This window comes from Sapajus apella, unplaced genomic scaffold (assembly GCF_009761245.1).
Source record: "Sapajus apella isolate SASKATOON/1434 unplaced genomic scaffold, GSC_monkey_1.0 scaffold38, whole genome shotgun sequence".
Classification (NCBI taxonomy): domain Eukaryota; kingdom Metazoa; phylum Chordata; class Mammalia; order Primates; family Cebidae; genus Sapajus; species Sapajus apella.
Genome location: NW_022436978.1, coordinates 2,762,632 through 2,778,427, shown reverse-complemented (window position 1 = coordinate 2,778,427; position 15,796 = coordinate 2,762,632). Strand labels below are relative to the sequence as shown.

At 40.4% G+C, this 15,796-nt stretch overlaps 1 protein-coding gene across 2 annotated transcripts in view; it reads left to right on the top strand.

Moving 5' to 3' along the window:
• LARS2 (leucyl-tRNA synthetase 2, mitochondrial) overlaps positions 1-15,796 on the top strand; it is a 159,060-nt gene that overhangs the window by 80,438 nt on the left and 62,826 nt on the right. Inside the window, exons 8-10 of one of the 2 annotated variants that reach the window (XM_032298038.1) lie at positions 856-963; positions 3,387-3,546; positions 12,832-12,936. In XM_032298038.1, the coding sequence (XP_032153929.1) occupies positions 856-963; positions 3,387-3,546; positions 12,832-12,936 (373 nt within the window). The remainder of the gene's footprint in view (positions 1-855; positions 964-3,386; positions 3,547-12,831; positions 12,937-15,796) is intronic. The other variant, XM_032298039.1, reaches the window with a different exon arrangement.

Genomic DNA, 15,796 nt, shown 5'->3' with positions numbered 1-15,796 from the left:
GACCTTGCGTGGGCCACATAACCTGTTGTAACAGAAGTTTATTCATCTGAGCTACCATACAAGAGTGTGTGAGAAGAAATATACATGAAAGTACTTTATGAATTGTAAAACACCAAACAAATAAAGCATTATTATATTGCCTCTATTAACCACCATATAAAGGAATTTGAAATTGGGATCTTCACATTACAAATATGATTGACTTTTAAATCCATCTGTTGAAGGGGCACATCTCGAATAAGGGCTGGCATGTGCTTAAGGCCATAGAAATAATTTATATAAAGACCTCCATTTTAAAGGAATTTAAGATTAAAAGTAGACAAAGTTGAAAATCAATATATGCCATTTTCTAATGGCAAATGTTTACCCAAATTAATGTCATATTTCCCTTATATGTTTATCAAATTAATATTTTTAAATGCAAAGATGTAATTTATAATGTCCTATATATGATAATGTTTGATTGTAGAACACTCATGAATGACTTAGAGTTTCAAAATTCACAAACTTGAACTTAATTTTTTTAGTTCCTAGACTATGGGAGAAAATGCACTAAACACACTTGCCAAAGATGTGAAGTAGGATCTTTCTTTGTTAATTTTCTTCTTTCCATGAAACCTTGACTCACTTGGGACAGCAAAATTGGTCAAACCCATCTCACTGAACTGAGTCATAATGAATGCATCTGTTTCTCACCTTTCCTGGCTTCCTCTGACTTAGTGACCAAGGAGAGAGCCAAATCCTGAACCTCCTTTAGTGTCTCTGCTTTTCCTACCTTAACAAGCCACAAATCATTTGCTTTTTCTTAAATAAGCCTTGTGCGTGTACTTCTTTTTTCTCCTTTCATTTGCACAGGCCATGCAGGATGCGTTGGCAGATCTTCCAGAATGGTATGGAATAAAAGGCATGCAAGCCCACTGGATTGGGGACTGTGTGGGCTGCCACCTGGACTTCACATTAAAGGTGAGCAAGTGATAGCAGCTCCAGCAATTCATGCTCACAAATCTTCTTCTACATTTGGGACTCATTGAGTAAACCAGCAATTTGGGACTGCACCACAGCACAGTCTAAACATGCACAATTTAAAATTTTCTAGTAGCCACATTTTTAAAAATTGCAAAGAACAGGTGAAATGAATTTTAATAACATATTTTATTTAACCCATCGTAACCAAAATGTTTCCATTTCAAGATGGGCTCAGTAAGAAATGATTTATTAAAGAGTTTACGTTGTAGTACAGTCTTTGAAATCTGTATTCTACATTTATAGTTCATTCTAGCTGTATTTCAAGTGCTATGATTCATAGTCACAAATTGCTACATGGGCAAGTCACTGGAGAAAATTGCTACTGGCTACCATACTGGACAGCACAGACAGAGGATCTTCAGGGGTCCATGAACTCCCTGAGATTTTATGTGCAAAATGTTTGTGTGGTCATTTTCCTGAGTAATGCGTCCATTACTCTCATTGTATTTTCAAAGCGGTGCACGTCACAAAGCAGATTAAAAGCCAAGGAAGCAGACGGTACCTATAACACCATTTCAAAACTAGAGAGACGTATAGCTTAGGGATTGTGTTTGAAACTTCTGCGGAAATACTGCTGAAAGGTCACAGTAAAAGGCCCACCTACTCTAGAACTTCTCTGTTTTTCTCTGCTGACTACAGAATTGTTCTATTGCTGTTTTTTTACCTGGGTGTGCTTTTTCTTATCCTTCTGACTTCTCCTTCTGTCATCAAGACTTTTCTGCTCTGTTCATTTAGCGCCAAACCTACCCTCACCTTTGTGCCCATCAAAACCTTCAGAAGCAGCAGCTGAGACAAAGTTGGCCTGACTTCCTAGACTCTTCCCTGCTGACAACCATACCTGGTGTCTGCAAGCGCCTGCCGCTTGCCACTGAGCTCATAATTCCCCGTGCAGCCTCCTCACAAAAGTGATCCAACTTATTCCAACTGCAAACATGGAAAGCCCCCCGTAAGGGAGTGCGTACTTTGGAAACATTTCAATAAGAAATGCTGGACTGAGCTTTTCCTCTTCCTGGTTTCCTGAGAAATTGGCGAGAGTTCTGAAATTCAATCCTGCCGTGACTTTTGTTTAAATCTGCAGGGCCATCTCTTTCATGGCCTTTGCATTGGCCTGAGTCTGGTCCTCATGTCCAAGGCCTTTGCTCCTTAGCTAGCGTTCAGGATGTGGGTCTCTGAGCCTGCCGGCTACTGTGTGTGGAATGTCCTCTGCACTTCCTTCTTTGCCCAGCATTTTACTATGAACATGTTTTTATTTCCATTCCCGGACCCACCTGAAAATGAGATGGGGCAACACACTGTCTCAGGGAAGGAAGCATCTCAGTTCTTTAGGACAGGCCACATGTATACCTCTGTGTCCCCAATTCTGGCTCCATAGGTGACACTTAATTGGCACTTAGGCCATGTGGTAGACTGTCTTTTAGCTCATCATTGGCACTCTGTCAATATGTTTAAATAAATGCAGGAAGGAAGTAGCACCTATCCACTCTGTGTCCTCCATGTCTGTCACATTAATTGGCCTTCAGTGGATGGCTGTGTGCCTCTTCCTTAAAAGGCATTTTAACTCACAGTCATGAACTCAGCTCAGGCCATCCTTTCTCTCTTCAAAACACTAATAAGCTTGGCACCTGTTTTTCTTCTTAGAAAAGTAGATGCCTTTTTTTTTTATATACCCTTAAATCTTTGAAGAAAATACAGCTTCTTTCTCAGAACACAAACAACGTAGCACTAATAGTTATTTTTGATTTGTGAACAAAGGAGCCAGGAAAACCAGGAGAGTATCTTTCTGAGCATTCTTTGTTGACTGCCTTCAAGTTGGGAATGCCTGCATGCCTGATGTGGGGCAAGTGGTAGGGGGTATTTCTGAAAGGGGAACTGTGATCCTCTTCTCAGCTTTTGCCAGGCACCATCTGAGTCCCCATACCCCGGTCCAGTGGTCAGAGCTGTGGTCACTGTTGGGGAATGAGGGAAGGGGAAGGGAAGGGAATGTAGTTAGGGAGCAACACAACCCAAAGGGAGGACTGAGGAATGACATCACTTTTTTTTTTTTTTTTTTTTTTGAGACGAAGTGTCACTCTGTCACCCAGGCTGGGGTGCAATGGCGTGGTCTCAGCTCACTGCAACCTCCCCCTCCTGGGTTCAAGCGACTCTCCTGCCTCAGCCTCTCGAGTAGCTGGGACTACAGGCACATGCCACCACACCCAGCTAATTTTCGTATTTTTAGTAGAGATGGGTATCGCCATGTTGGCCAGGCTGGTCTCGAACTCCTGAGTTCGTGATCCACCCACCTTGACCTCCCAAAGTTCTGGGATTACAGACATGAGCCACCGCACCCGGCCGACGTCATTCTTCTTTCCTACCACCAGGTTCATGGGCAAGTCACGGGAGAAAAGATGACTGCCTATACAGCCACCCCTGAAGCCATTTATGGCACCTCCCATGTGGCCATCTTGCCCAGCCACAGACTGCTACACGGGCACAGCTCTCTGAAGGAAGCCTTGAGGACGGCCCTTGTCCCTGGCAAAGGTGAGTTGGCAAGTTCCGGCTCAGCTGGTAGGATTGCCGCCTTGCATTTGGATGGCGCCTCCCAGAGTTCATGGTCTTTTCCTGTATATCATCTCGTGTAGGCTGTTCTTTGCCTTAGCCTTCTTTTTTATGTTTTTATTTTGAAACATGAGGATAAAAAAAAAAGCTCAAAATGTTTTGATTACCCGTGATTTCTCCATGAGTTACTAGTTTGTCTGTGTCTTGAGCTTCCAGTTGAGAGCTCAGCTCTCTCCCTTTCAATGTAATCTAAAGTTCTTTTCTTCTAATTATAAATTAGGAGAAGATGTAGGAATCTATTAGGAATAGAATCTTCTCCTAATTTGTAATTTCACCATCAAATAAAACTACATTGTCAGACCAGAGGGAAGCCAGTAAGAATGAGAGAAAACCTCAACTTAATTTTATTGTTGTAAAGAATTTATGTGGTTCACCTGAGCAGTGTCCTGCTCCATACAGATTTTAAACATACCTGCTTTATGCTTGGATCAAGCTGACCTGGAATTGGCATATCAGGTTGTACTTGATCGTGAAGGTTTGAAGATTCTGTGGTTGCAAGCAACAGAATCCATCTCTAACCCAGAGAAAAAGGAGAACACGTTAGAAGGCTGTGGGAAAGGCCATTGCTAGAGGAATAGCTGAAGAGCCAGTCTGAAAGAGGAGCTGGACAGTGCAGCCCTGAGAGTCCAGGGAGCAGGAACTCACACACAGTCCCTTGAGTGCTGCTGTCAAAGTAGTTCTGCTCAAACCCAACCCTGCCGTCAGTGCCTGAAGCTCTTGATTCAAGACTCCTCTTGCAGGAAAAGGTATTTGATTGGTGTGACTAGAGCCCCGAGCCTCTTTCTTGGCAAAGGGAGGCCTGGCACCTTCCTTGGTGGACCACAAAGATTGTCACCAAGGAGTGAGGGGGAGCTTTCCAAAACAAACTTGAAGGCTCTTACCAGAGAAGGGGATATGGAGCCTGGGCAGGTGAAAGGAAGTCCATTCAACATTAGGAATAAGTCTCTGAGGTGATTTAAATATTTCCACAAAAATCTCATCCCTTTTCTCTTTCATGAATTATAAACTTCAACCCAAAGTAGGCAGTCTGAATTATTGGGGTCTGAAATAGCATTTGACTAAAAAAATGTTTGGGTGATGATATTAAGTTGCCATCTTTGAAATAACCAGAATGAAACATTTCCTAATACTAGATTGGAGAGATAGACAATGTCATCCCAATTTCTCTCTCCTTAAGACTTTAATTGTTTACTTAGACCATTAAAGCCGGATTCAAATCAGTGAGCACTTTCTAAAGAGCCTGCTGCATGCACTCTTGGTGGGACAGAGATGAGCCATTCCAGTCTTAACTGGATGCCCCTGGGAGGTAGAACAGAAGACAGCCAGATGCATATGCCACTCACCCCACACAAGGCAGATGTCACCTCTCAGTTTCATCTCTTTGCCATATGCATCGAAATAGAGAAAAGAGTCTTTTGAGTTATAATTTCGACGTGTGCTTATAAAGCTCAATATAGCTATTTCTCTCAGGTTTATTTTCTCTACTTACTCAAAAGAAAAACTGGATACTTTTCAACTGTTTAGTTTAAAGGGATATCTCATAGTTTTTACTCTCATGAGCAATTTGATATTCCTTGAGGGCGATGGTGGCTGAATAACATCTAAAATGGAAAAACTAAAACATGTAAACATCTCTAGCCCTTACATTTTCTGTTATGGCTAATTTGGGGACACAAATGAAAATCAGACAATATTAGTAGGGGAGCTATAATTTGCTAATGAGCTAATAAATTATAGAAGATAGATTTCCTGAGATGAAAGGCACTGTATAAATTCATTTCATGTGTAAGAAATTGACACATTATTTTAGTACATGCAAACAGCACTGTTTTCATGACCACATGGATATCGACACCTGATCTGACCCGGTCATTTCATTTTGGCAAATTTAGTGCCAAGTGTAATGTTCCATTTGAAGGGCTCATTAGTTACTTTCTCTCTTCTTTTTAATAACCTCTGAAATTATTCCAAATGGAAACATTACACTTGGCAGTAAATTTTTCCAATTCTAATTTTCAGAGTAGAAATACTCTTTTTGCAGATGTCAGTGTATTCAAAATCTCTAGATTAATTTGCACATCAAGACCCTGGATTTTGACGTCATAGTCACAGAAGGCCAGTACAGTGCATTGAGTGTAACACAGTGTTCCCAAAAGGTGAATTCAGATTACCCTAGGGATGTATGATTTATGCCTCTTCTGGCCTTTAGGGTTACATTTTAAACCAGGATGCTGTATCACTGCTGTCATTTATCATTGCTTACCACCTCATTTTTTTTGTCGAATGTCAGATTTTAAGGATGATTTGTGTGAAAGCAGTGACCCCGGAGGGTCATGGCAGCACACAGTTGTGTGCTACACTTATCGCTTGCAGGAATTTCAGTTCTCAAACATGAGCTCCTGCTGTTGCTAAGTTTATTTCTACATGCCAACTCCTGATTTGGCCCAAGATGACCAAGATTCTGGTCCTAGATCCATCCATGTGACTTAAGGAAGGTCACATAACCTTTGTAAGTTTAGCTTTCTTGGCAGAGTACATAATGGGGCTGTCAGCCAAGGTGGTGTTGGAGGACCTTGTGGGTGGACAAGGAGCCCTGAGGGGCTCTGAGGAGGAGAGTATGACACATGTGGACAGGACAATGGTAGTGTGGCAGGCTGGCTGACCTCATTAATTGTGGAAAGAGCTGGCAGAGTCCCCAGAACAGCAGGAGTCAGGATAGAGGGAGGGAACAGGCCTGAAAAGTCTATGGAAGGCTGCGAGGGTGGAGGATCCCCGAATGATTCCTTGATTTCTAGCCTGGCCACCTGGGTTGCTGATGTTATTGACTAAATGTACTGTTTTTGCTTAGCATCCTTAATTTGGCACAGATTCCTTTGAGAGAGGAGAAAAAGCAAGGTGCTCCCCTAGAGCTCTTGAAATTTAGTTTATTTCCATAATCATTGACGTTGCCTGCTTTTCTCAGCTGACCAAATCTGACTTAAGTCATGTTATGTAAGCTCTGACTTGATAGGAACTAGAAACCATAAAAGGCATCAATGGGGAAATATCATCAGAGTTCTAGAAGCTGTTCTGTCTTTTCCTGAAATCTTTTCTTACATTACTAATATTAAAATATTCAAACCCTGGGGCTTTGGAACCACACATTTCAGCTCTGAGTCACCAACTATCTACACAATATATTTTTTGCTAAAAGGGCAGATGAGGTCTCTCTAAAGGAAGTTTGGAACTGTGTTGTTATTGACACATTGCAGGCACATTAGAGAGGAAGAGCCTCCTTTGAAGCCCCAGACATTAAATAATAATTAATTGCTCACTATTGTTTTGCTTCTGTCTCCATGGTATTGGTATGCAGTGGGAACAAAGGGTGAGAGCAGATCTGTAATTCTGGGGTAATGGTTTGGTTTTCCATCAAACTGTTTCAAGTAGCATTCTTCAATGTTATGTGAAGGGAAAAGCTTCTGTGCTCAACAAATCTGGAATAAACAAAAATAAACAGGCATCTTTGCTTTGGACTTCTCAGAACCTTTACTGTGCTAATGTGCACTGGGACTGTCTGAGAGAGGAAGTCATAGTCAACACTTGCCACACTCAGTTGACCACGGAGCCCTGCTTCCATGGAGTATCCCTAGAAACTAGTTATATGGACTGCTGCCTTGGTGAACACTGAATAAAAGTAATTTGTTTTTCCAGAGGGTGTGAGACCCCTGCCTTCTTTGCAGTGGGTGCCCTGAGAGCAAAGGACAGACACCTTTTTGTCTGGAATGTTTCCTTTGTAATTACTAAAGTGTTTTGCTGTTACCTGACGACTATGTGAAATGCTTCAGTTTCTTTAGATTTCACTTTCTGGGATCCCTGCATCACATCACTAGCTCAGGGGTGAATTTTCTTTTAATTTTTTTTATGATTATTAAACACATTAGTAATTACAAAGGAAACACCAGAAATATGGAGAACACAGGAGACCTATTCAGGAAGTTTTGATTTTAATTGAGTTGTTTCTAGGAAATAGATTTTGACTGGGTATAGCATGCAAGCTGCTACTATCCGTTCATTGCAAACCTGCTAATATTTAACTTCAAAGATCAATTTTTGTCCTAACTGAAAAACTGGTATAATATAACTTTAATGTGGAATGAAAAACAGTTCAACTCTTTCATGCTGTATACTACTTTTTTTTTCATATTACTTTCTTCTATAACAACTGAGCATACCATACAATAACCCATTTAACATAAACAATTCCATGGTTTTTAATATATTCACAAATTCATGCAACCATCCCCACAGTCAATTTTAGAACATTCTCATCATCCCAAAAAGAAATCTCAGACCCTCTGGCAGTCACCCCTCCCTGATTCTTGTGTAATCTCCAGCCCTAGGCAATCACTAATCTACCATCTGTCTCTGTAGATCTGCCTATTCTGGACATTTCTTGTAAATAGAACCAAATACAACATTTGTCTTCTTATTGTCCTGCTCCTTTCACTTGGCATATGTTTTCTTTCCTTTTTATTTCCAAGTAATACTTCATTGTATTACACACAATGTATGACACATTGTATTACACATTTTGTTTGTCCATCTTTATTAACTGATTGACATTTGGGTTTTTACTATTAATATGAATAATGCTTCCACCAACATTAATAAAGAGTTTTATGTGGATGTATGTTGTTATTTCTTTGGCAATATACCTAGGGGTAGAATTGCTGGGCTATGAAGTTTAAGGAACTGTCAGACTATTTTCCAAAGCTGCTTCACCATTTTACATTCCCACCAGCAGTGTATGAGCGTTCCCATTTCTCCACATTGCTACCAACACTTCTTATTGTCTGTGCTTATTCTGATTATGGTCAACCTAGTGGGTATGATGTGATACCATAGTGTAGTTTTGATTTGCATTTCCCTGATGGCTAACATTGTCAGGCATCTACTCATGTGTTTATTGGCCATTTATATGTCTTCTTTGGGGAAATGTCTATTCGGTTCTCTTGCCCCTTTTTAAAAATTGATTTTCATCTTAATTTTTAATTTGTCTTTTTATTATTTTAACTGTTTTTTAATATATGGTAGATACTAGTCTCTTATCAGATATATAATCTGATATAATATATATATATCAGATATATATATATAAGTTACTAAGTTGTTTTCCAATTCTGGGAGTATGTCTTCATGGTGCCCTGTGAAAGCACAAGTTTTTCATTTTGATGGAATTCATTTTATCTATTTTTTCTTTTGTTGCTTTTGCTTTTTCGTGTTCTATCTAAAATGCCACTGCCTAGTAAAAGGCCACAAAGATTTATACATATTTTATTTTATAAGAGTTTTATAGTTTTAGATCTTACATTTGGATCTTTAATCCATTTGGAGTTAATTTGTATATATGGTATGAGTGAGATAAGGATCCAACTTCTTCTTCTTCTTTTTTTTTTTTTTTTTTTTGAGACAGAGTCTTGCTCTGTCACCCAAGCTAGAGTGCAGTGGCACAATCTTGGCTCACTGCAGGGTTTCACCATGTTAGCCAGGATGGTGTCGATCTCCTGACCCCCTGATCCACCCACCTCAACTTCCCAGAGTACGGGGATCACAGGCGTAAGCCACCACACCCAGCCCGGTTAACTTCATTCTTTTGCACATGGTCATGTTACTTTTTAACTCATTTTCCCACATTATCTTAAAAATCAGCCTGCTTCTGCCTCATTACTTTCTGGTTTTCACTTAATATGCTATCAGAAAGCGTTTCTGTGTTTTTATGCAGGCTTCACAGTTGTTTTTTAATCCATACATAATATTCTTGTCAATTCAATGTACCTTAATATCCTAAGTCTTTCCTGTCATGTTGCACATTGGGCTTTTTTCATGTTTGGGGCTGTCATGGAGATAACTACTGTGGCCTTTTATGACCACGTGGCTCTTCACTTCATAGAATTCTCCTTAGGAGATATTTCCAAGTGTGGGTTTTTTTTTTTTGGTCAAAGGTTAGAAACATTCTTCTATTTCTGGTTACATGGTTTCTGAAAGGGCTATGTCAATTTATAATGCCATACCAATGATGTATGCATTTCACCATGACTTCACAAACATTAATGTCACCTTGCTAAAACTTTTAAAAGTTTTGCTGACTTATCACTCTAATTTTCATCTCTTTTTAAAAACTAATTTGGTTTTTGAAGTCCAAGCGATATACATATATTATATGAAAAGTCAAAGAGTACTAACAAGAACAATGAAAGCAGCCTCCTTATCCAAACACTTTTATTTTAGGAATGTATTACTTAGGATACAAGTTTGGTGGCTATGATAGAAGCTTAGATAAACAGGTGTTTATTCTACCCACATGAAACTCTTGAGCATGTGTGATAAGTCTGCTTTGTGAGGTGGTTAGGGCAGTGCTCCTCTGTCTTGTCTTCCTGCTCTGCCCTTCTAGAGTCTTGCCCGTCTCCGTGTTTGTAAGTTGCTCTCCACTTGATCTGCGTTCCAGTGGAGTAAGAAGTGGGGAAGGGTGGGGAGAAGGATATGCTCCTTCCCTTTGAGGCTGTGACCTAGCAGTTGCTTCTGTACATCCTCCATGGCCACACCTAACTGCAAAGGAGACTGAACAGTGCTTCCATTAGTTAAACATAATAGCCATGTGTCCAACTCAGCATTCTATTGCTGAGTCAGAAGAGGACGCAGGTACAGGGGTCAACTGGTAGTCTGTGCCATGCACTGTTTCTGTGGCATAGACCTCCCTGTCTGTATGTCTATCCCTATGCCATATATGCCTATACTGCTATCTTTCAATTGACCAGTTTTAGATATTACCTAGTGACTTTTATTCTGCCAGCCCTCACCTCCCAGCCTCCTGATAACATCATGTTGTAATTGCAAAATTTGCAAATATACATTTCTTCTTTGAGAGAAGATAGTGTGGAGGCCGGGAGTGGTGGCTCATGCCTGTAATCCCAGCACTTTGGGAGGCTGAGACTGGTGGATCACCTGAGGTCAGGAGTTCGAGATCATCCTGGCCAAAATGGTGAAACCCTGTCTCTACTACAAATACAAAAATTAGCCAGGTTTGGTGGCGTGTGCCTGTAATCCCAGCGACTTGGGCAGCTGAGGAGCTAGAATTGCTTAAACCCGGGAGGTGGAGGTTGTGGTGAGCTGAGATTACACCACTGTATTCCAGCCTGGGTGACAGAGTGGGACCCTACCTCAAAAAAAAAAAAAAAAAAAAAAGTAAAGAAAAGATAGTGTGGAATCAAAAATCTGGGTTTCCACTTTGAGAAGTGAGACTACACTCAGCCAGCTCAGGTAACAGGTGTCTCCCAGCTAATATATCTGTTCCATGGGTGCTGGCTGGAGACCCATTGGGGTTGCATTTCCCTGCCATATCTCATTCTGTGCTTCCCGACACCAAGGTGATAAAAGAGAAGAGCTAGCTTAGATGCCTACAGAGTCAGTTATTACTCTTTGAAATATAGACCCTGGCCAGGCACAGTGGTTCTCACCTGTAATTCCAGCACTTTGGGAGGCCGAAGTGGTAGGACTGTGTGAGCCCAGTAGTTCAAGACCAGCCTGGGCAACATAGGGAGACCCTGGCTCTACAAAAAATAGAGACTATTAGCTGGGTTTGGTGGTGCACACCTACAGTTCCAGCTACTTGGGAGAATCAGGGTGAGACCCTATTTCTAAATAAATAAATATTTTAAGAAATAATCTTAAGAAATAAATATAGACCCTAATTCTTAGACTTACTTTAATTTGGGGGCTTGTAAAATAGATAATTACATGAAGTCTTAAAACATGGCAAGTATTATAAATAGTAAGAATTCATAGTTGTTAATTGCTTATATTGTAAATTAACTCAAGTGAACTCACTGATTGTCTACCATCTCTCATCTCTTCTTCCGTTAGGACTTTACTTGGGTCGTTGTTCCAGCTCTCTGCATATTCACGTATATGCACATATGGCTTGTCTCCTCATTGCAGTAGCTGTAATAAACTTCATTTAAGATGATACAGTGTTAGCTGGGTACAGTGACTCCTGCCTGTAATCCCAGTACTTTGGGAGTCTGAAGTAGGAGGATCACTTGAGGCCAGGAATCAGAGACCAGCCTCGGCAACATAGCAAGACCCCCGGTCTCTGCAAAAAAAATAAATTTATATAAATAAACATTTAAAATGACATGTTATTTTAAATAACATAATACAATGTTAGAATAAATCCTTAATGTTTTATTAGGGCCACATAAATATGTTCACAACTGAGCCAAATACATTTTCCTTTTTATGGAACTTTTTATTTTTCCTAATAAATTTTTAATTTATTAGTAAATTATTTTTAATTTTCCTAATGTTCACACTGTCTTCTTTTTTTTTTTTTTTTTCCATTTACTTTGTATTCTTTGAAAATCTGGCTAAGTCTTCCTGTTCACCCCTCATATTTCTTTGAACCTCCTCTCAGTGCTATTTTCTGCACATTCCAACCTGCCAGATAATCTATCAATTTCCTGATTTTCCCAAAGATGCTTCCTGGGGCCCAGTGTACTGCTCAGATCTGACCTGGTCATTCTCCGGGCCTCTGCTGCAAACTGGCCTCCTAGAACTTCCCTCTGTCTTTGCTCTGGGAGTGTCCTCATACTTTTTCCTTGTTCCGTCCCTTGTTTCCTGGATCCTTTGTCTGTCTCTTTCTTGATTTACCCCTTCATTTTACTGGAACACATTCTCCAGTATCTCTTAGGGAAAGGATAAGTGGGTAAGAACTCTTTTGCCTTAGGATGTCTGGAAATCTCATTTCTCCTTTCTGCTCATTTTCTCCGCCCTCCCCACTTCCATCTTTAAGTGTTATGGTGGTTTGGAATTTCTGATGTCCCTGGTTTCACTACAGTTAGACTTTGTGTTTCTTATCTTCTGTATATTTGAGGTATTTTTCAAAGGGAAAAGATGGTGATGGGAATGTCTTTACTCCACCATCTGGAAAGCAAAAATGCTTTTTCACTTTTCATGAGCATGGAAGAACATTTTCTCGTGTGCATATTTAATCTTTCAATTTTTCACTGGTGTGAATTATCTATTAATACCCTACAAAGGACAACTTCTTTAACAATTAGCACAAAGCACAGAAATTCTAGCGCTTACTTTTCTCACTTGTTTCCTCTGAGATTCAGATGGTGTTGGTGTCTCAGTTGAGTGGCATCCACAGTTATTTGCTCTCATTTTCAGATTGCCTCACGCCGGTGATAGCTGTGAACATGCTCACCCAGCAGGAGGTCCCTGTCGTTATTTTGGCCAAAGCTGATGTTGAAGGCTCTCTGGATTCAAAAATAGGTGAGCAGCTATTAAATTGTAACCACAACAGTATATGTTGCAGATTTAAGATCAAAATACTCTCCTATTGCTGTCATCTGGAAGAGCTGACTGCTGATTCCATGGTCTGATTTGTCTCTTTATAAAAATGAATACCTGGCTGGGTGCAGTGGCTCACACCTGTAATCCCAGCACTTTGGGAGGCCAAGATGGGTGGATCACCTGAGGTCAGCCTGGCCAACATGGTGAAACCCCATCTTTACTAAAAAATACAAAAAAATAGCTGAGTGTGGTGGTGGGTGCATATAATCTCAGCTACTTGGGAGGCTGAGGCAGGAGAATCACTTGAACCTGAGAGGCAGAGGTTGCAGTGAGCTGAGATTGACACCATTGCACTCCAGCCTGGGCAACACGAGCAAGACTCAGTCTCAAAAAAAAAAAAAAAGAATACCCCTTCATTTAATCATCCCTTGTTTCAGAACTAGATTTTGAAAACATACTAGGTATATTGCACTTTGCTAGTTGCTCCTGAGAATAATAGGAAATGTCTGACCTACAAATTCTTGCTAGTAGAGTTTGTTGATAAGATTTGTACCTATGGTACGAGGAACGATGCAACTCAGATGAAAATCCAATTTCAAGACTCAGAGAACCATCCCAGGTACACTACCAGCTTAAATTTAAAAAAAAGAAAAGAAAACTCATAGAACCAACAGCAACTGCTGGGACGGGGGTTCAAATGAAGCACAAATGATCGATGTGGGCTGGGTTTTTGGTGAAGGCTTTGTGGAGGAGGCGAACTTGAGCTATTCAAGAAAAGGATTGTGAAACAGCAGTAAAATTGAAGGCATATTTAGAACTGTAAATTGGATGTCCTTGGCAGCCTTACTCATTCGTGAGTGTTCTAAACTATCGTCATGTAACAGGAAGTCTGAGAATGAACAAAGAGAAGGGAACCTAAAGACGGCTCTGTCCAAAATCTGCCTCCTTTAGGATAGACCTGTGCATCTTTCATTACCAACATTCCTGCTGTAGATTCCAGCCAGCCTCTAGAGTCCCAAAACCTTGCCGAGAAAGTTATTTCCACTCTATTTCCTAGCACACAGAACCAGCATTTCTTCTTAAATTCACATTTTTTTCCTTTGTAATGCTCAGATCAGTTTTTGATGAAGTGGTTTGAAGAAACGTCAGAACAGAAAATTGATGTTATTCTTTTCTGACCATTTAAACCTAGAAAGTGTGTTGTTTAAAGAAATAATTCAGCCTGTTACTTTTATGCATTTTACAATTAGTAGAATTTATTACTATAACCAGCCAGGATAAACAGAAAGGCAGTTTTTATTGATGTGGCTTTTGGGCGAGCTTTTGTTTGTTTGTTTGATATTTTGAATCAAATTACTGACACAGTATTGAGAGTTTTGAAGGAAAAAAATCGGGTTTTTTTTTTAGGTGCATGTGGAAAACTATTTCTGCTGTTGCCTTGATTTCCCATAGTTTCATAACTTTTTCCAAATTTTTGCTTTTTGCCCTCCAAGAAGAACAAAGGTAGAAATAAACAGCAGATAAAGTGGTATTTTTGCTTCCCACCTACACTGTTACAAATAGTTCACATTCAGCTGAGCGCCACATGACCACCACCATGGCCTGGGGCATTCTTTCCACAGCCAAATACATTTTGTGGTTACAGTGTCTTTTTTTAAACAGTACTCCTAGTTATTCCAAATTCTGTTTTAGAATGTAGTAAATGACTATTTTCCCTCCTTGACTATGAACACTTTTTGGTAATATTTGTTGCTTGCCATTTGTTCTCATCCTTCAAGTCCACTCAACATTTATTCATTACCTTAGATGCATTTTGTCTGTAATCTCAGCTAGAATACTACAGAACTTTCCATTATGTCACAGAGCTTTACTCACATTTGGGGGCTTTAGAACATGTCTCCCAAACATTCAACCACTGTCTTAGGGCTTTGTTCCGAGATCTGACTTAAGCATCTTGTGCAATACCCTCAGCTTCATATGTATTTTCACACAATGTGTTGTATCCATGAGTGTGTCAGCGGCTTTGACAGATGACCCTATAGCAGGGGTTCTCAACCAGGGGAGCTTTTGTCACCAGGAGACATTTGGCAGTTTTGGAGACATTTTTGTTTGTCACAAATCAGGGGGTGCTAGTGGTACAGTTCAACATCCTGCAATGCACAAGACAACCCCCACAACAAAGTCCACAATGTCAGTAGCACCAAGGTTGACAAATCCTGCCCTTACAGAACCAAGAGCTGGGAAAAAGCCTGTTGTTATGAATAGCTGAAGCCAAAACAGCAGGCCCTGGCCCCTCTGGGTGAGTGATTTTCTAATGCTCAACTTCTCCTCAAGAGCATATGTGGGTTGAAAAATAAATATCTACTTAGAATGTACTATTGCCTTTGGGAACAAAACATAGTTACCAACTTTTGACTTCCCGACTGAGTGGATTTTTCTAGGATGCTAGGGAATGCTAGAGGAGCGAGCCCTGCTTCTCAAGAGAAACCCACTGTCCTCTGCCACTAAGGGAATTCAAGGAAGAGGCTTCCCCAAATGCTTATGATTTTCAGTGACAAAAAAAGAACTAAAAAATGTGTAAGGATTATAACTATTAAAAAAAAAAATAGGCTGGATGCGGTGGCTCACAACTGTAATCCCAGCACTTTGGAAGGCTGAGGTGGGTAGATCACTTGAGGTCAGGAGTTTGAGACGAGCCTGGTCAACATGGCGAAACCCTGTCTCTACTAAAAATATAAAAATTAGCCAGGCATGTTATCCCAGCTACTCGGGAGGCTAAGACATGAGAATTGCTTAAACCCAGGAGATGGAGGTTGCAGTGAGCCAAGATCATGCCACT